General features: G+C 39.9%; 1 protein-coding gene across 1 annotated transcript in view; it reads right to left on the reverse strand.

Annotated features, from left to right (window-relative positions):
• Positions 1–2,984, reverse strand: part of REEP3 (receptor accessory protein 3) — a 101,538-nt gene extending 98,554 nt beyond the window's left edge. Inside the window, exon 1 of the mRNA XM_030335561.1 lies at positions 2,887–2,984. Within this exon, the coding sequence (XP_030191421.1) occupies positions 2,887–2,918 (32 nt within the window). The 5' untranslated portion in view covers positions 2,919–2,984. The remainder of the gene's footprint in view (positions 1–2,886) is intronic.
• Positions 2,985–20,354: the final 17,370 nt, after the last annotated feature.

A 20,354-nucleotide genomic window follows, 5' to 3' on the forward strand; every position in this document is an offset into this window, starting at 1 on the left:
AGGCATCACATCTGGTGTGTTTTAGTTAAACAAATCTTTTTTTTTTTTTTTTAATATATGAAATTTATTGTCAAATTGGTTTCTATACAACACCCAGTGCTCACCCCAAAAGATGCCCTCTTCAATACCCATCACCCACCCTCCCCTCCCTCCCACCCCCCAGAGTTAAATCTTTACAATAGTTTTAAGGAGGTAAATATTATAACCACTTTAAGGCGAAGGCACTGAAGCCCAGATGGGCTTCGTACATTGCCCAGCACCATGCAGCTAGTAACTGGCATCCAGATCTGATTCCAAAGCCAGGGTTCTTCCTCCAGTATGTACCACCGGGTTTGGGGAGAAAGTGCTCAAGCACACAGGGAGCTCAGGGTATGGAAGTTCCTTGTGTTCCCTGCCCAATCCACCCAGAGGTTCGTGTTGAGAGAACTGTCTGATCTCTTTTCTTCAGGCTCAAAACTAGCTGGCTGTTCCAGTGGGTTAAAAAGAATGTGAAATTCTATCTCATGGTGTGAAAAAGGTTTCCAAGTTTGTTTAGATCCTGGGATTGGGCTTTTGTGTCCCTAGAGTACAATCAAGTGAGTAGAAAACATTGAGTGCTTAGAGATCGAGAAATTGAGGACCACAGGGGCAAAATATAATGATGCTTATATTCCCTGACAATTGTGCTTTCTAGTATGCTAATAACTCAATGGCTCATGAAATACATTTCCGTGACCTTTTCTCCCTCACATTTTTGTTTCTTTTCTTTTGCCTCACACTTCAAATTCCATACATTCTAGCACTGCAAGCTTTAATCTTCTCTCTCCAGTTAGGGAGCCCCCTAAGTGGGCTCCCTGTCTTTAGTGTTTCTTCATTTACAACCATCTCACTCAACAAGGGAGAGAATCTCCCAAAGCAAAGCTACTACTGCCTAACAGAATTTATCACTTTTCCCTTAAATTCCTTGAAAACAGGCCCCACTCTACCTTTCCAGCTTTCTCTCTCAACCAAGTCCCTCAAGTCCTCTGTAACTAATCTAGGTTGTTCCTCCTCTGTGCTTTGGCTCACAATGATCCTTTTATCTGGACTCCTTTACGTTTTCATCTTTGGCTGTCTAAATTCAGAATGTCCTTTAAGGCCCATCTCAAATGTAATCTCCCTTGTTTTTGCTGATTCTCCAACCAGATATAATTCCCTCCTTATCTAACCCCTACAGCACTGGGTGTAACTCTTACAAGATTTGACATTCTCACCTGTACCGCAGGGATCAGTGTATCTGAACTGTCAGTTCCATTAACACCAACACTGTTACTAATGTTTGTGTTATAGGTAACACCTAGAAAAGACATACTCATAGTCAATGATCCAAAACAAGAATCTGATTTGAGTAATGCAAACTATATCAAAGTACTTCTCAATTTTCTATCTCTTGAAAAAAGAAAATAGGTCAAAGGAAACCAGAGTTAAAAAAAAAAAAAGTACAGCTTCTTAATGGGGCACTTCATTTTCTAGGTGCAGACACAACAGTTGATATACATCTACTAGGTCAAGAAAAGTATGCCTGTATTATGTAAATGACATTCAAAGGCTTAAAAAAAAGCCTTAAAAAAATCTGAACACACCTGTAGTATGCTTTTATTTCCTGACTTTTAGTTCTGTACAGATGAAGCAGGAAGCCCTGCAGCTTTAAAACTAGTAACTGTACAGAGGAAGGACAAACCTCATTAAGACGATCAAATGACAAATTTAGAAGGGTACTGCAAATCAGGTAGAATAGGGATGCTGAATGATTCAAACAAAAAACCAAATCTCACGGAGAAATTTTCCTTCTCTCCAGTGGAAAACAAAATTTGAAAATTTGGAAATATTATTTTTTCCACATTCTAAAGCTAATTAGAATAGCCTGCTGCCTCACAAAAACATTTCATAAAGGTACTGAGGTAATATTACCCCTACAGAGATCAAGAATAATGAATCCAAGGCCCCCTGGCTGTCCCTACGTCATTGTTTACTTTGTGACTTTTTTTTTTCTTTGAAAAGCGGAGGCGTAAGATGGGGGAGAATGGGAGAAAATCAGTTTAAACTGTAGTCAAATAGCTTTAGTTGAGTTGCGGTGTTTAATTTTTTCTTATGGACCTGTAGCACTTGTTGGTAAGAGCACAATGAAATTAACTGATAATCTGAATAAAGGCAACAGGCACCTGCAGCCTCTCAATCACTTAGCAAATATTTCCGACAAGAAAGGGCCAGATTCTGCGATCTGGCCGAACAAGCGGGTGTCCCCATTCAACAAGGAGAGTCTCTCTAGGTAAGCCGTAAATCTCGGGGGAAGCTGGAACCTTTCCCAGAGATCTGAGCTAGGAGCGGTCTCAGGTTTTTAGACAAATCTCTCCTCCTACCACACGTGACCGAATGGTATTCAGCCGCCGAGAGAGACACCTCACCGCACCAACCGCGGGATACAAAGGCTCGACGCCGCCGCCGCCGCATCCCTGGGAGGATCGCCGAGCCTCCCGCGCTCAACGCCTGCGGAGCCTGCGCAGGGCGCCGCCGCGAGGCGCGCCGCTCCCGGGCCCACAGGGCGGTGCCGCGCAGCGCGGGGAGCGGGAGCGGGGAGCGCGCGCCGCCTGCCTTGCGCGCCTGCCCGCCCAGCGCTTCGGGAGCAGGGCCGCCGCGCCGCACGCAGCCCGGCCGCGCCGCAGCCGCCGGGCCCTAGTCCGCCGCAGGGAGCTCCGCAGCGACGTGGACCAGGGTGAGGAGGCCGAGGGCCCACAGCCCCCGGGCAGGCCCGAGGCCGGGCCAGCCCATCCCTGCCCAGGCCTGGGCCTTCCCCTCTCCTAGCCCCTACCCCTCCCTACGCCTTCCCGGGACTCGCGCGGGCGGCGGGGCGCCGTGAGCTGCACTTACACCACGGCTCTGGAGATCATCCAGGACACCATCTTCCCGGGGTCTTGCACCCCAGCTAGGGGGCGGGTGGGCGCCGAGCGTGGCGGACCAGGCCGCCAACGGCAGGCCGCGCGCTCGCCGGCTCCTCGCGCTCCCCGGGGCCGCGCTGGCGCCCTCGGGAGCCGGGCCGGGTGTATGCGCGCAGCGGCCGGAGCTGCGCGGCGGTCGGTCCCCCCTCCCGTCCCCGCCCGTCCCCGCCCGCGGCCGAGCCGCCGCCGAGCCAGCCGGCCCCGCCCCTGCACTCCGCTGATAGGCGGCGGCGGCAGCGGCGGCGCGTCGGTGGTGCCCGGGTCTGGGCGGTGGTGCTCCGGGGGCAGGGCGGTCGGGACCCCGGCCGGCGCCGAAAAGCCTCGCGGCCCAGACTCCTCAGCTCCAACCTCCACCTCCCTACTCGTTACATCTCTGGGACGCCCACCTGGCGTACCGGGGCCGAGGGAGTGGCCGAGGGCTGAGGCAGGGGACTTGCGGGTAGGGGTTGTCATCATATGTGGGAAAAAAATAGCATGAACTCTGTGTCCGGTAGACTCCTCTGGACCTGGCCCTAGATTCTAGGGAGGCAAGATTTTGATCTATGTGTTTAGCCACATCGGGTGTCCTCACTATTCACTGAAGCCCAGCGCCCTGGGCATCCTCAAGAGTACGGCATTTTAAGGAAACGTCGGGAGGATCTTTGCACAGGCCTCGGTGTGTGCCAGGAGTCGCGTGGTGCGTGGTGCAATGCAGGGAGGGGCAGAGGAGGGTGGCATTGGATTTCATGTTTGCAGCGGTGGGTGTATTGATAGCAGTGTTCTAGGCCTTTCACAGCACCTTTCCCATCACAACATCTGCAAGGCCTGTTTTACAAACACATCTGAGCCTGCCAAATACTCAGAGTGAAAACTGGGCTTAGGATTCCTGCCTTGCCCTGCTATTTACATTTGTCTTTTTTCAGGGGAGGTTGGGTTACTGCTTACTTACACCTTGAGGTTCTTGTAGATAGCATAATTTCAAGAGATAGAATATAAAAACAGCTTTTGGTGGCGGTACCAAATTGAGAAAATGATCTTCAGGTTTAGTCTTGTCTTTTTTTCCCCCTCCAGTTAAGAAGATGGTGAAAGGTAATTCTAATATTCAGATGGTACGAAGAATAAAGGATGAAATGTGGGCTTCAAGCCTTTAATTAAAGTCCAAGAAAATAGCTTATTCTTTGACCATGTTGTAATTTATTCTTTTTGTTCCTCAGTTTCCCCATAGTAAAAACAGACAAATTATACTGTAGCCTGCCTCTTGCCTTTCAGAGTGACATGAGGCACTGCTAAATAACATGTTTAGGAAGTTCTCCAAATTGCTTAGAAGAAGATGGGGGACATATATAAGATCCTGACTTCCTTTAAGTTCCAAGGTTCAGTAAACTTAGTAGTATTTTGATTATTTAAGAAGTGAGCTCAGAAGCTGCTTTCAACTTTTAGGTTAAGTTCTTTTTCTTATTTACTCATTAAGAATATATATTTTAGTTTCAGTGATCTCATTAACGAAAACTTGTATTTGTTTGGAACCTTTTATTTTTGGCTGTTATTTCAAGCATTCTTTGGGGATCAGGTGTGTCACATAAGCACCAGTTTTCTGGAAAACTCTCTTGCCCAATAAAACTCAAACTCATTTGAATAGCATTTAAATCCATCCATGAACAGGTCCTGAAATGTTTTTAAAACTTGGAATTTTACTGCCTTCCCAACCCCTTTGGACCCCTACCCTTTCCCTAGTTCTCTTTTGGGAACCAAATTATATTTACATGCCCAGTACCTTTGCCTAGATTTCATTTTTTCTTTAATGATTTACTCTCTATTCTCTACCTATTAGAATTCTTGTTTTTCAGTGTCCTATGCCATGAGGATGTTCTTGATTTTCCCCAGTGAGAATTATTCATAATTTTTCCTAGGCCCCTATGATTTATTAGGTGAATTTCTATTTAATGCCTATTTCATTCTGCTTTATATTATGGCTATGTTTTACTGATGTCTAATCTACTGGATCGTAAAATGTTTGAGGATAGATATTGTATATTAGATATTTTTTGTGTTTTCCAAGTCTCTAGGGTAATTGCCCAATGAAAGTTGGAAAGGTTTGAAAAGTTTGTTAGTACAGTTACTCTCTTAATTATTGAAGCTTTATGAAATTTCAGCTTCATACCACAGAGGTCTCTTAAAGATGTCTTTTTTGCATTCTTGGTTTGGCGGTCATCATTCTGAATATTATTTTGCTGCATTGTAATATATGCCTTCAGGGGTTGCTGAGATGTGTAGGACTGTTGGCTGCTCTCTGAAATGTCCCTAGGCTGCTGTGTGTTAAATTTCGTTTTGTATGCTTATTGTATCTTCAGCCTCCTTCACATGTCACTTTTTGCTGCTCTCAATCTGGAACAGCCTCCTTCTTTATATATCTCAACATGCCATGTGTTGGAAACCACCTGCCCTGTGTTAAGCACATGTTGTTGAGTCAACCTGTATAACCCAAAAAGCATAGGTTTATCCCCACTTGATAACATTGGAAACTGAGGGTTAGAGTACTCAGTGCCAATCACCACATAGCTCATAGGTGGTAGAACTGGAACTCTAATCCATGCTTCCTGAGTGTTCTTCACATTATACTGTGATAGTTGAGTTGTGTCTAAGGAAGTGGGTCTAAATGGGAGGTGCCCTCTTGGAGGAAGTTGGGAGGCAAATTTTTTGTTGTTGGAATGACTGGGACTAACCACTAGTATTTAATGGGTGGGGACTAGGGATGCTATACTTTTTGCAGTGCATGGGCTATCCTGAACAAAGACTGTTCCCAGTGTCCTGTGTGGTTTAGCAATATTCTGCCTGACATTTGTGTATGTAACATTCATAATTATCTGAATCTAGAAACTCCCTTTTACATAAAAACTCCTAGTTTTAACTGAGACTGAACTTTGCAGTCTCTGTTTCCACGCGAAAATGTTGCGCGGAAAGGAAGATTTGTTTTGTTCACAACTTGACCAAGGGTTATTTACAGTTTGGGAAAATTGCATCACAAACAACTTTGTTGTCACGTTCACCTGCTAATTACTTTGGTATGTCCTCTAGTTCAGTTTTGTTTCAGGATTAACACTGAAATACTTATCTTATTATAAATTATTTTCATTTCCCTTTTACATTTTTATTTAGGGTATAAAGTTTTGTTTGAAGTAGTCTGTAGGAAGATTGTTATTCCTTTCATTTCAGGGTGATAATGCAGAAATTGGAAAATATTTTATGCAGGGGAAACATTTGAGTCTGATATGGTTGAGAATTCTTGGTCTAAATTAAGAGTAAATTCATCTGATGAGGAGTCTCTTATGGACAGTGCCCAGATTTAGTAGTAGGTGTTTCTCATCTCTATATTGGGCCGAATCTTGGATGGTAGAGATCTAGTAGGTGGCCATTAATTAAGTGCTTTATGGTGTGAGGCAAGGCTTTAGAGACTTGGGAGAAAAGGAAATACATTATCTCCGACCTAGAAGCTTTTAAAGTGTTGCCTCATTTGGCATACTTGAGACATTTCTTGTATAGAAAATATAAAATTATTTCTTTTTTTCTTAATTTTTTTTTAACGTTTATTTATTTTTGAGACAGAGAGAGACAGAGCATGAACGGGGGAGGGTCAGAGAGAGGGAGACACAGAATCTGAAACAGGCTCCAGGCTCTGAGCTGTCAGTACAGAGCCCGACATGGGGCTCGAACTCACAGACAGCGAGATCATGACCTGAGCCGAAGTCGGCCGCTTGACCGACTGAGCCACCCAGGCGCCCCTAAAATTATTTCTTTACGTACTAAATTGTTTCTTTTATTTTTAACATATATCACTAGTATTCATTTGTTGTGCTGTGGAGTGCCTCCTTCATTGCACTCTGCAAAGACCCTTTGGGTTTTGAAATTTAACATGGTGGGAGGCAGTATATTTAGGTCAAAGGACTTTCTATGAGGAGACCCGTTTCTACTCTCGATAGTGTGATGTTTGGCAAGTCATCTGGGTTTTAAATGGGGTTGATAATGTTATGATCAAATGCAACGTGTTTTAAACCTTAAAACTAATTAGACTCTATTAAATAAAGAATTTCTTTCTCTTCAGCATTTCACTTGGTGTTCCTAGGAGATGTGTAGAATGTGCATCTTCTACATGTTAAAGGAGTTCATTTATCAAGGGAAAAAAAAGAGTAAGAAAGTACATAGGAGAGCAGATAGTGAGAGCAGAATTACATGGTACAGAGATAGTATCTAATTTGTGTAATTATTAATGAGTATACCAATGAGACTAAATACTAGGTCACCTTCCCCTCTCTATTGGGGGAGTATTTTCACATGCTTGAGAATATTTTATTTGGAGGAAGGCTAAAATTACTAAATGAGTCTATGTTAATAGTAGTTTGAAAATAGAGTGAGGGAAAGGATCCTAAAGAGAATGACTTAAAAGATGAAACCTGTTCTTTTTCCATCTCCTGCTAGATGAATATTTCTTTTATCTTAGCCAGTCTGTTTTATAGTGTCATGGTGACAACAAAGGTCAAATTTGCCATCTGACACTGAAATGAAATTAAAAAAAAAAGTAATATTGAAAATACAATAATCAGATTGCAGGGGAATAGAAAGATTCTGAAGAAGATGAAAGCAAAATATGTCTGTGATGGCTGGATCTGGGGAACTCACATAGTAAGGAATTGACCATACATGAAGTTCTTATACATTTGCAGTAGCTTTACTTACAACAGTTAGGGATTTATGTAGAAGAACTTTTTTCTCCCTTCAGGTCATTTGTTTGACCATGTTAAATGGCAGAGAAACACAAAGCTCAAGACTTTTGGAGCACTTTCACTATTCATTTAAAATAGAATAGATTAGGGGCGCCTGGCTGGTTCAGTTGGTTAAGTATCCGTCCAACTCTTGGTTTTTGCTCAGGTCATGATCTCATGGTTTGTGGGTTTGAGCCCCGTGTCAGGCTCTGTGCTGACAGCTCAGAGTTTGGAGCCTGCTTTGGATTCTGTGTCTCTCTCTCTGTCCCTCCCCTGCTTGTCTCTCTGTCTCTCTCTCAAAAATAAATAAATAAACATTAAATAAAAAAAACATTAAATAAAAAAAAAGGACAGATTAAATCATAGTTCCCAGTTTTATTTATTATTATTTTAATGTTTATTTTTGTGCTCTGTGAGACAGAGCACAAGTGGGGCAGGGGCAGAAAGAGAGGGAGACACAGAATCTGAAGCAGGCTCCAGGCTCTGAGCTGTCAGCACAGAGCCCATGCGGGGCTCAAACCCAACAGAACACAGATCATGACCTGAGCCGAAGTCCAACGCTCAACTGACTGAGGCACCCAGGTGCCCCTGGTTCACAGTTTTAAATTCTAGGCAGACCTATGATTTCAAGAATTGTTCAGGTGCATACAGGTGTTATGATATAATTTGCAGAAAGCTGAAATATTTGATAATTCTACCATGTGTATTAAGCAGACCTTAAAAGTTTTTTTATTGATGTTTTTGAGTGGTAGTTCAAGGCGCATGGAATAAAATTCAAAAAGGCTAAACAATGAAGTTAGTCTTTTATCACCTGTCTCCAGCCATCTAGTTCCTTTCACAGGCTGTCTCTGTTGGTAGTGTTTTGTTTTGTTTTGTTTTTGTTTTTTGCCAGAGCAAAGTCTAGAAACAGACTCAATTATATATAGGTAACTAGTCTAAGATAAAGGTGGAATTTTATATTAGATGGAACATGATACATTTAGTAAATGATTTTGTGACAGCCAGCCATTTAATAAAAACCAAAGAAAAAGTAATTTATGAAGAAAGAAATGTAAATGTGAAAACTAAAACTACCATGAAAGTACAAAAAGAAAGCATGTGAAGGTAATAGGATCTTGATAGTGGAATCAGAAACCAAAAAGGCAAATTTCATAGACATGATTACATAAGAATTTAAAAATTCTTCTGCCTCTAAAAACAGTATAAATGGGATTTCAAGACAGATGACAAACTGGGAAAAAATATGTGTAAAACCAGACAAAGGGTTAATAGTCTTACTATACAATGCACTTAAAAAAATCCCACTAATTAAAAATGTATCTCAAAACTCAGAATCTCTGGTTTCCAGTCTAGCATGTAAGAAGTTGCTTAGGAGTTGCCTCTGTATTCTAACAAGTAAAAAGCTGAACAAATTCAAAAAATCAACTCTTCTTAGATTCTTCAGGGAAGTGAAGTCACAGAGTAAACTGCCGTCCCCAAATTGGAGCAACAAGAAGGCACAGAGAACCACAACTTACCAGACCAGAAACCTCTGCAGCAACCTTGGCCAGGGTAGGACCACCTAAACTGTAATTGATGAATCTGGAGGCATAGTGTGGACAACTCTGAGAGTTGAAAACTGCAGGAGAATCTAGTCATGGGAGACCCCCACACTTCGGTGAATTTTACCTTCAGGAGCTCTTACCAGGTGCTCACAGTTAATATTGGAGGAAAATACCCAGTGTTTCCAGCAGGAGGAGGGGAAAAGGAACTATTTCAACATTCACCAGAGAATTCTGCTTTTCTTAAGAAGACAGGCCCTCAAGAGAAACTATTTTATCAGAGCCTAACCTTAGTGGGGGAAGGCAATTCTCAACATCAGCCAGCTCTAGCCTTCCACCTGGAGAAGGGAGAACACCAGTTGGAGCTCATTTAGCCATGTAGGGAGAGGGAAATGCGTTACTCCAGCTATCCTGTCCCATCCCTGGGGAGTGAAAAGGTAGGGACTAAAAAGCATTGGTGAAGTTCATGGCCCAGAGCTACCAGCTCACTGAGAAACTGGGCCCTAATCATAGGACTGTAGGATGCCTCCCCCTAACAACCACATACCATACCACTACATTACTGAAGACCTGTTTACCAAACTTCTTTAGCCTAGTGCATCATGTCTGCTTTTCAACAAAAAAATACAAGGCATGCTAAAAGACAAAAAATACAGTTTGAAGAGACTGAGCAATTATGAGAACTAGAGTCAGATATGGAAGGAATGTTGGAATTACCAGACGAGGAATTTAAAAAAACAACTATGATTAATATGCTCGGGATTTTAATGGAAAAAGTAGACAACATGCAAGAATAAATGGATATTGTAAGCAGAGAGGTGGAAAATCTAAGACTAAAATATTAGGTCAAAAATACTGTAACAGAAACAAAGAATGTTTTTGATAGGCTCATTATTGGACTGGACACGGCTGAGGAAAGAATCTCTGAACTGAAGGATGTGACAATAGAACATTTCAAAATTGAAGAGTAAAGAGGAAAAAAAAATGAGAAAAGCAGAACAGAACATGCAAAAACTGTGGACACCTACGAAAGCATACATTTAATGTGAATACTAGATGGAGACAAAAGAAAAGAGAAGCAATATTTGAGGCAAGAATGACTGAGAATTTCCTCTAATTGAAATCAGACAGACACTGGATCACAGAACCAGGAAGCTTAGAGAGTACCAAGCAGGATAAATGTCAAAAAAAAAACAAAAACCCTCCTATGCCTAGGCAGAATATATTCAAACTTCAGAAAATCAACGTTAAAGAGAATAATCTTGAAAGAAGCCAGAGGAAAAAAACACCTTACCTATAGAAGAGCAAGGGTAAGGATCACATTCTTTTAACCTTTCAACCTTGCAGAAAGTATGGAAGCAAAAAAGTTGAGTAGAATGTTTAAAATATTGAGGGAAAACCCCCACCAACCTTGAGTTCGGAACCTTGTGAAATTTCTTCAAAAGTGAAGGAGAAATTCTTTCTCAAACAGAAATTAGCGGAATTTGTTACTAATAGCCCTGCCTTGCATGAAATGTTAAAAGTCTTTAGAGAAAAGGAAATGGTACATATCAGAAGCTGATCTACATAAATAAAGGAAGAGCTTTGGAGAAAAAATAAGTGAAGATAGAATAGAAACTTTTATTTATACTTAATTGATTTAATAGTTTTTGGTTCAAAATGATAGCAGTAGATTCAGTTTGTGTGTATGTGTGTGTGTGTGTATGCTTAATGTATGCTTATGTATAAGTGAAATGAATGAAGGTGATGATATAAGGGATGGGAGAAAAGAATTAGGAATATTTTTATTCTAAGGTATTTGCGCTGTGAAGGAGTACAGTATTATTTGAAAGTGGATTTAGGTTACTTGTAAATATATACAGGCCTACCTTAGAGGTATTGTAGGTTTGGTTCCAGACTGCTATAACAAAGCAAATATCAAAAAGTGATTTTTTTAAATTTCCTGGTGCATGTAATCATTGTGTTTAAACCATACTGTGGTCTATTAGTGTGCAGTACCATTATTCCTAAAAATATATACATACCTTAATTACAAACTACTTTATTGCTAAAAAATGTTACCATCTGAGTTTTTCATGAGTTGTAATCCGTGATCACCGTAACAAATATATTAACAGTGGAAGTATTTGAAATGTTAAGAGGATTACCAAAATGTGACACAGAGACGCAGAGTAAGTAAATGCTGTTGGAAAAATGGCACCCATAGACTGGCTCAAAATACAGTTGCTATGAAACTTTAATTTGCAAAAAACACAGTATCTGTGAAGTAAAGCAAAGCACAATAAAACGGGATTTACCTGTATTGCAAAGTCTAGAGCAATCACTAAAGTTAAAAGAAAGTATCATTAGTAAGAGCGGAAATGGAATCATATAAAGTATTCAAATTCACAAAAGGCAAAAAAAAGTATGGAAGTCAAAAGTGAGAACTAAGACAAGGGCAACAAGTAGAAAACAGTAACAAATATGGGGCGCCTGGGTGGCTCAGTCGGTTGGGCGGCTGACTACAGCTCAGGTCATGATCTTGCAGTCAGTGAGTTTGAGCCCCACATCAGGCTCTGTGCTGACAGCTCAGAGACAGCTTCCGATTCTGTGTCTCCCTCTCTCTCTGCCCCTTCCTTGCTTGCTCTCTGTCTCTCTCTCTCAAAAATAATAAACATTAAAAAAATTTTTTTTAGAAACAGTAGCAAATATGTGTAGAAGTTCATCTATAACAATTTCCTCTAAATACATCATTTAAAAGACAGATTATTAGGGTGGATCAAAAACAAGACCTCAGTATATGTTGCCTACCAGAAACTCACTTTAAAAACACATGTAGATTGGGGTGCTTGGGTGGCTCAGTTTGTTGAGCATCTGACTTCAGCTCAGGTCATGATCTCACGGTGGGTTTGAGCCCTGCCTCAGGCTCTGTGCAACATCTCAGAGCTTGGAGACTGCTTCGACTTCTGTGTCTCCCTCTCTTTCTGCCCCTCTCCTGCTCACACTCTGTGTCTCTCTCAAGGATAAATAAACATTAAAAATTTTTTTTGTAAAGAAAAATGTGTGTAGATTAAAAGTAAAGGGATAGGGGCGCCTGGGTGGCTCAGTCGGTTAAGCGTCCGACTTCAGCTCAGGTCATGATCTCACGGTTTGTGAGTTCAAGCCCCGCGTCGGGCTCTGTGCTGACAGCTCAGAGCCTGGAACCTGCTTCAGATTCTGTGTCTCCCTCTCTCTCTGCTCCTCCTTGCTCACTCTCTCTCTCTATTAAAAATAAATGCATAAAAAATAAATAAAAGTAAAGGGATAGAGGAAGGTAACAGCATACTACCACTAATCAAAAGAAAGTGAGAATAGGTATATTAATTTCAGACAGAAATTGAGAGTGAGGACAGTTACTAGGAATAAAAAGGGGCATTACATATGATAAAGTGGTCAGTACTCCAAAAAGATGTAACGATCCTTAATATGTATAAACCTAACAGAGTGTCAAAATATGTGAGGAAAACTGATAGAGCAGCAAGTATAAATAGATAAATCCACTATTATTGGAGACTTTAATACTCCTCTGTCAGAATTGGACAGATCCAGCAGGCAGAAAATTAGTAAAGACCTAGTTGAATCCAACAGAACTATCAATCAACTGGATGTAATTGACATCTATAGACTCCTTTATCCAGTAGCAGCAAATTACATATTCTTCTCATGCTCACATGAACATTCATCAAGATGGACATCATTCTGGTTATAAAACACACCTTAACAAGCTTAAAAGAACAGATATACAATATCTGTTCTCAGACCACAATGAAATTAAACTAGAAATTAATAACATGAAGAGAATTGTAAAGTTCCCATATATCTCTGGAGATTAAAGAGCATAAGGTCTAAAAAACAGATGGGTCAAGGAAGAAATCTCAAGAGAAATTGAAAAATATTTTGAATTAAATGAAAATGAGTTTATAGTTTACCAACAAAAGCAGTGCTTAGAAGGAAATTTGTAGCATGGAATGAATACGTTAGAAAACAAGAAAGTTCTAAAATTAGCCATTTAAGCTTCCATTTTAGGAACGAGAAGAAGAACAAATTAAATCTCAAGTAAGCAGATGTGAAGAAACAGTAAGAACTAAAGCAGAAATCAGTTAAATTGAAAACAGGAAATAAGAGAAAATCAATAAACCCAAAAGCTGGTTCTTGGAAGAGATCAATAAAATCAATAAGTCTCTAGGCAGGCTAACTAAGAGAAAGAGGAGGACACACATTAGTGATCAGATGTGAAAGAGGGGACATCACCACAGATCCCATCAATATTACTATGATAAACAATTCTATGAAGAACTCTATGCCCACAGATTTGATATCCTAGGTGAAGTGAATCTACTGTTTGAAAGTCACAATCTGCCAAAACTCACACCAGAAGAAATAAAGTCTGAATCAACCTATATCTGTTTAAAATTTTGAATCAATTAATAACCTTTTAAAACAACGCATCAGGCCCAGACAGGTTCATTGGTGAAGTCTATCAAGCATTTAATACCAATAGTATTTTCTATACAGTCTCCCAGAAGATAGGAGAGAGAATAATTTCTATTTTGCATAGTCAGTATTTACCCTAATACTAAAACCAGACAAAGACATTATAAGGAAACTGCAGACCAGTATCTCTCATGAAATTGGGGGAAAAAAAACCTCAACAAAATATTAGCCAGTTAAATCCAACAATGTGTAAAAAGAATTATACATTACAACTAAGTGGAATTTATGTCAGGTATGCAAAGCTGGTTCGGCTTTTGAAAATCAGTTAGTGTAATCCATTATATCAGTAGGCTAAAGAAAAAAAATTACATGATCATAACAAAATCCAACACCCATTTGTGATTAAAAAACTCTGGGGGCGCCTGGGTGGCTCAGTCGGTTGAGCGGCCGACTTCGGCTCAGGTCATGATCTCGCGGTCCATGAGTTCGAGCCCCGCGTCGGGCTCTGTGCTGACAGCTCAGAGCCTGGAGCCTGTTTCGGATTCTGTGTCTCCCTCTCTCTGACCCTCCCCCATTCATGCTCTGTCTCTCTCAGTCTCAAAAATAAATAAACGTTAAAAAAAAAAATTAAAAAAAAAACTGTAAAGTGGGAATGGAGGGGGGGGAACTTTCTCAACTTGATAAAGAACATTTACAGAAAACCTGCAGCTAATAGTTAATGGTGAGAAACGAGAAGCTCTGAGGCACTATTGCTTTTCAACCTCATATTGGAAGTCAGAGCTAATGCAGTAAGGTTAGAAAAGGGAAAAAAACTATATGAATTGGGAGGGAGGAAATAAAACTTTGTTCTTGGTTTCGTTTCTACATGATCATTTATGCAGAACATCTGAAAAAATTGGCAAAAAAATTCCCTGAGAATTGACAAAAGAATTCCCTGATTATGAGGGATTATAGTAATGTTGTAGGATATACTAAAGGTAATTGCTTTCATATAAATTTGAAATTGAAAGCTCAGTACCATTTACGTTAATACTTCCAACCCCAGATGAAATACTTAGGTATGAACCTAGCAAATTACATATGAAATCTGCAAGAGGAAAACTAAACTGTGAGTGAAGTCAAAGAACTAAATGAGAGATATTCCATGCTCATGGTTAGGAAGACTCAATATTGTCAGGATGTCAGTTCTTCCCAACTTGATATGTAGATTCCATACAATCCATATCAAAATCTCAGCAGGTAATTTTGTGCATGTTGACAAACTGATCCTAAAGTTAACATATCATGGTGTCTGGGTGGCTCTGTCGGTTAAGCGTCTGACAATTGATTTCAGCTCAGTTCATGATCTCACAGTGAGGTCGAGCCCCTACTTGGGATTCTCTCTTTGCCCCCTCCCCAGTTCACGCGCATGCATGCATTCCTTCTCTCTCCAAATAAATAAGTAAATTAAAAAAAAAAAAAAAAAGCTTATATGCCAAGTCAAAAGCCCCTCAAAAGGCAACTCTGTTTTGAAGAAGGACAGTTATAGCACTGACACCTCACTTCAAAATGTACTGTGAAGCTATGTTAACGCGTTGTGGTCTTGACAAAAGCATACACAAGTAGATCAATGGAATGGAATAGAATAGAAAGTTCAGAAATAGATCCATGTAATTATAGTTAACCGACCTTTGACAGAAAGGAACAAAGACAATGTATTTGAGCTAATAGTCTTGTCAACAAATAGTGCTTGTATAACTTGACATCCACATGCAAAGAAATAAATCAAGACCTAGATGCCCTTCACAAAAATTAAATAAAAATGTGTCATAAACCTAAATGTAAATTGCATATCTCTAGAACTCCTAGAAGATAACATAGGAGAAAACCTAGGTGACCTTGGATATACCAGTCATTTTTTTTTAGATATAAAATCAAAGGCATTATCCATAAAAGAAATCATTGATAAATGGGAATTCATAAAATAAAAAAAAACTTCTGGGGGTGCCTGGGTGGCTCAGTCGGTTAAGCGTCCGACTTCGGCTCAGGTCATGATCTCATGGTCCGTGAGTTCGAGCCCCGCGTCGGGCTCTGTGCTGACAGCTCAGAGCCTGGAGCCTGCTTCGGATTCTGTGTCTCCCTCTCTCTCTGACCCTCCCCCGTTCATGCTCTGTCTCTGTCTCAAAAATAAATAAACATTAAAAAAAAAAAACAAAAAACTTCTGCTCTGTGAAAGACACTTTCAAGAGAATGATAAGATACGTCATAAATGGGAGAAAATATTTGGAAAAGATATATCTGATAAAAGACTGTTGTCCAAAATATACAAAGAACTCTTAAAACTCAGAAAAAGAAAACAAAACCTCATTGAAAAATGGGCAAAAATGGTGAACAGACACATCCCCAAATAAGATACACAGATGGCAAGAAAGCATATGAAAAGATGTTCAACATCACATGTCAAATCATTAGGGAATTGTACATTAAAATGAGATGTTACTACACACTTAATAGAGTGGCCAGAATCCAAAACGTTAACACCAGCAAATACTGGCAAGAATGTGGAACAACAGGAGTTTTCATTCATTGCTGGTGGGAATGCAGAATGGTACAGCCACTTTGGAAGAAAGTTTGACAGTTTCTTAAAAAACTAAACATACTCTTAGTGCAGCACATCCACCAATCACACTCCTTGGTATTTACCTAAAGGAACTGAAAACTTACGTCCACTCAAAAACCTGCATATGGATGTTTAGAGCATCTTTATTCATAGTTGCTTAAACTTGGAGACGAGTAACATGTTCTTCCATAGGTGAATGGATATACTTTGGTATACCCAAACAATGGAATATTATTCAGGGTCAAAAGGAAATGAGCTATCAAGCCATGAAAAGACATGGAAGGAACTTGAATGCATATTACTTACTAATTTAAAAAAAGCCAATATGAAGAGGCTAGATACCGTATGAATCCATCTCCATGACATCCTGGAAAAGGCAAAACTATGTGGACAGTAGAAAGATTTGTGGTTGTCAGGGGTTAGGAGCAAACTAGGAAATGAATAGACAGAGCACAGAGGATTTTTAGGGCAGTGAAAATATTCTGTAAATACTATGCTGGTATAAACATGACGTGTAGATAATCTGTGGATTTGGGGTGATAATGATATGTCAGTGTAGGTTTTACCAATTGTAACAAACGTACCACTCTGAAGGGGGATGTTAATAGTGGGAAAAGTATGTTTGTGGGGACGGTAGTTATATAGGAACTCTCTATCCTCCTCCCTCCAATTATGTGAGCCTAAAACTGCTCTAAAAAATGGTTTATTAATGAGAAATCTAAGTAGAAAAAATGTACAAGGACTATCAACAGGCAATTTACAAAATCAGTACAAATGGCCAGGACAAAACTGTAATCCTAACTAATTTAGAGATACACATGGTCCAAATTCAGGACTGGGTCTTATTCAAGAAGCATAGTTCAGCGCCAGAAGTTATTAAAAACGTAAATCCATTTGTCCTCAAAGAACATTAAAGGGAATTTAATTCATAACCAGATTAGTAATTCTTGCAGGATCTTTTCTCCTCCCCATTTCTTTTACAGCCCTGAATCTTTTCACAGGTCAGGTTCTAAAGCTTTTTTCTCAAATCCCAGGTAACAAGGTCACTCCCCCCTAAACATTTCTTACTTGTTTCCTTTATTATGTTGATCAACTTTGTATCAGCAAGTCATTCCTTTTTAGAAAGGGAAAAATAAGTGGGGGGAGGAGGGCTGTGGATGTTCATATGTTAATAAATTTTTCCAGGTTACACTAAGAAAATACTTTTGGTTTCACTGATTATTAAGGAAATCCAGATAAAAATTTTCCTTCTTACTGCCAAGTTAGCAAGCATTAGAGTGTTACTGCTTTGTGTTGGTGAGGGCGTGTGGTACTCCCAAGTCCCTGTTGAAATTTTTGAGGGAGAAATTGCACACGTTTACCTGTTTGTAGACACCAGACCTTGAATATTGAGGCCCACCTCCAAGAACTTATCCTGGGCCTTTTGGTTTGCCTGGGTGTGAGGTGGCCCATCCAGTATGTGTTTTAAAGCTATTTTCATTTTCTCTGTTATATTCTCAAAAGCGATTTCCATATCATATATCTCAAAGTTGTTTGTAGAACCTGTCTTCAAATCACCTGTAATGCTTCTGAAAAGAACAGATTCTCGGTTCGATCCCAGACCAACTAAATCAGAGTCTCTGGGTAGGGCCCAGGAATCTTTTTAAACAAGCTCACCATTATTAGATATAAAAGTAACTGGGTAAATAATCACAGCCCTTCTTTCAGACTCCAAAGTTCGTGAACTGCTGCTCTGATAAAGCTTCAGTCTCATCTAGTTTTAACCCTGGAAGGACTTGACCAGAATACTTGTCCATCTTTAATTCTTTGTGTTTCTATTGTATTGTCCTTACTTTGAAATTCTTTTATATCATTTACCATTCTCCTTTTATTATTACTATTTTATTCTTGGTTCTAAGAAAACATGTTACCCCTTAGTGCAAGGAAACTCAATCCTTTTTTTTTTTACACCTCTTTCCAGATACTCTGTGCTCTTCTTCCTTCTCTCTGTCCCTACTACTTTTCCTTCTTTATTTCATTCAGTGTTTTTGAGATTTATCCAGTGGTTACTTGTGACTGTCATTCGTGGATTCCCACTACTATGTAATATTCCAATATGTGTGTGTGTGTATATATAAATATATTTAAACAAATATTTAAATAAAAATGTATTTAAATAAATATATAAGTGTATATAAATATTCCAGTGTGTGTGTATATATAAATACACACAACAATGTATTTTTCTTTCTTTATTAAAAAAAATTTTTTTTAATGTTTATTTATTTTTGAGAGGGGCAGAGTCAGAGTGCAAGCCGGGAAGGGGCAGAGAGAGAGAGAGAGACACAGAATTCAAAGCAGGCTCCAGGCCCTGAGCTGTCATCACAGAGCCTGATGTGGGGCTCAAACTCGCGAACCGCCAGATCATGACCTGAGCCAAAGCTGGATGCTTAACTGACTGAGCCACCCATGTGCCCCTACAACAATGTATTTTTCATTCTGTGTAAGGATATTCTGGAGGTTTGAAAAAAAAAATTTTTTTTTCCTGTAGCTGTCTTTCTTTGTCAAGGTTTATCTAAGATATGTGATTTTGAAAGCATCATGTTTCAAAAATTATAGACATTTTTAGGATTATCATCCTTTTTACTAGATTTTAAGCTTCTTGAAAGCAGAGATTGTATCTTATACATCCTTACCAGCATTGCCAACACTACATAAAATAGATAATAAATGTTTCATTGAATTGAATTTTGTTTTTTACTGTTCATGCAATACCCTCTTGAAAACTTAGCTTTCTACAAGTTATTTATGTATTTATTTATTTATTTTTAACGTTTATTCACTTCTTGAGAGACAGAGAGCATGAGCGGGGAAGGGGCAGAGAGAGGGAGACACAGAATCTGAAGCAGGCTTCAGGCTTTGGCTGTCAGCACAGAGCCTGATGAGGGGCTCGAACCCACAAACTGTGAGATCATGAGCTGACGCCGGATGCTCAATCAACTGAGCCACCCAGGCGCCCCGCTTTCTACAAGTTTTAAATCTCATGAGAGAACTATTGATAAGCTACCTAGGAATGTTATAATACATGAAAATTGCATAAAAATATCTCAGTAACCTGATCAAAATGAATGCATGAGCAGGACAAATGTAGAAAATTCTTAGGTTTTTTTTTTAGTTTATTTATCTATTTTAAGAGAGAGCGAGAGCAAGAGTGCTCGGGAGGGGCAGAGAAAGAGGGAGAGAGAGAGAGGGTCCCATCCAGGCTCTGCCATCAGTGCAGAGTCAGAGGTGGGGCTCTATCCCACGAACCTGAGATCATGACCTGAGCCGAAACCAAGAGTCAGATGCTTAAATGACTGAGCCACCCAGGTGCCCCCCAAAATTTAGTTCTTGTTTGACAGTTTTAAATTGGCATGTCCTTGAGAAATCTTTTGAAATATTATTACTTTAGTTTCTCTTTCTGAAGATGGAAATAATCTTTAGTAAGTTGTATAATATTTAGTGTTTACAAGAAGCTTTCATTTAAAATTTTTTTAATGATTGTTTTTGAAAGAGAGAGAGACAGAATGTGAGCAGGGGAAGGTCAGAGAAAGAGGGAGACACAGAATCTGAAGCAGGCTCCAGGCTCTGAGCTATTAGCAAAGAGCCTGATGTGGGGCCAGAACTCATGAACTGCAAGATCATGACCTGAACCAAAGTCAGGTGCTTAACTGACTAAGCCATGCAGGCGTTCCAAGAAGCTTTCATTTTAGAGCTCTGGAGTAACGTGAGTAATAAAAAATTCTAGCATAAAAAGAGAAAATCGGCTGTAATTTTAAACATTGAGTGTTTAGCTTTATGATAGGTTTTTATTATAGTACTTGTACTATTGTAATAAAAAAAAAACTATAGTTTTTTTTGTTTTGTTTTACTTAGAGAGAGAGAGAGAGAGAGCACATGAGCAGGTGAGGGGCTGAGCGAGAGGGACACAGAATCCGAAGCAGTCTCCAGGCTCTGAGCTGTCAGCACAGAGCCCGACGCGGGGCTCGAACTCAAAAGCTGTGAGATCATGACCTGAGCCGAAGTCGGACGCTTAACCGACTGAACCACCCAG

The sequence above is a fragment of the Lynx canadensis genome, chromosome D2 (assembly GCF_007474595.2).
Source record: "Lynx canadensis isolate LIC74 chromosome D2, mLynCan4.pri.v2, whole genome shotgun sequence".
In the NCBI taxonomy this organism is placed as follows: domain Eukaryota; kingdom Metazoa; phylum Chordata; class Mammalia; order Carnivora; family Felidae; genus Lynx; species Lynx canadensis.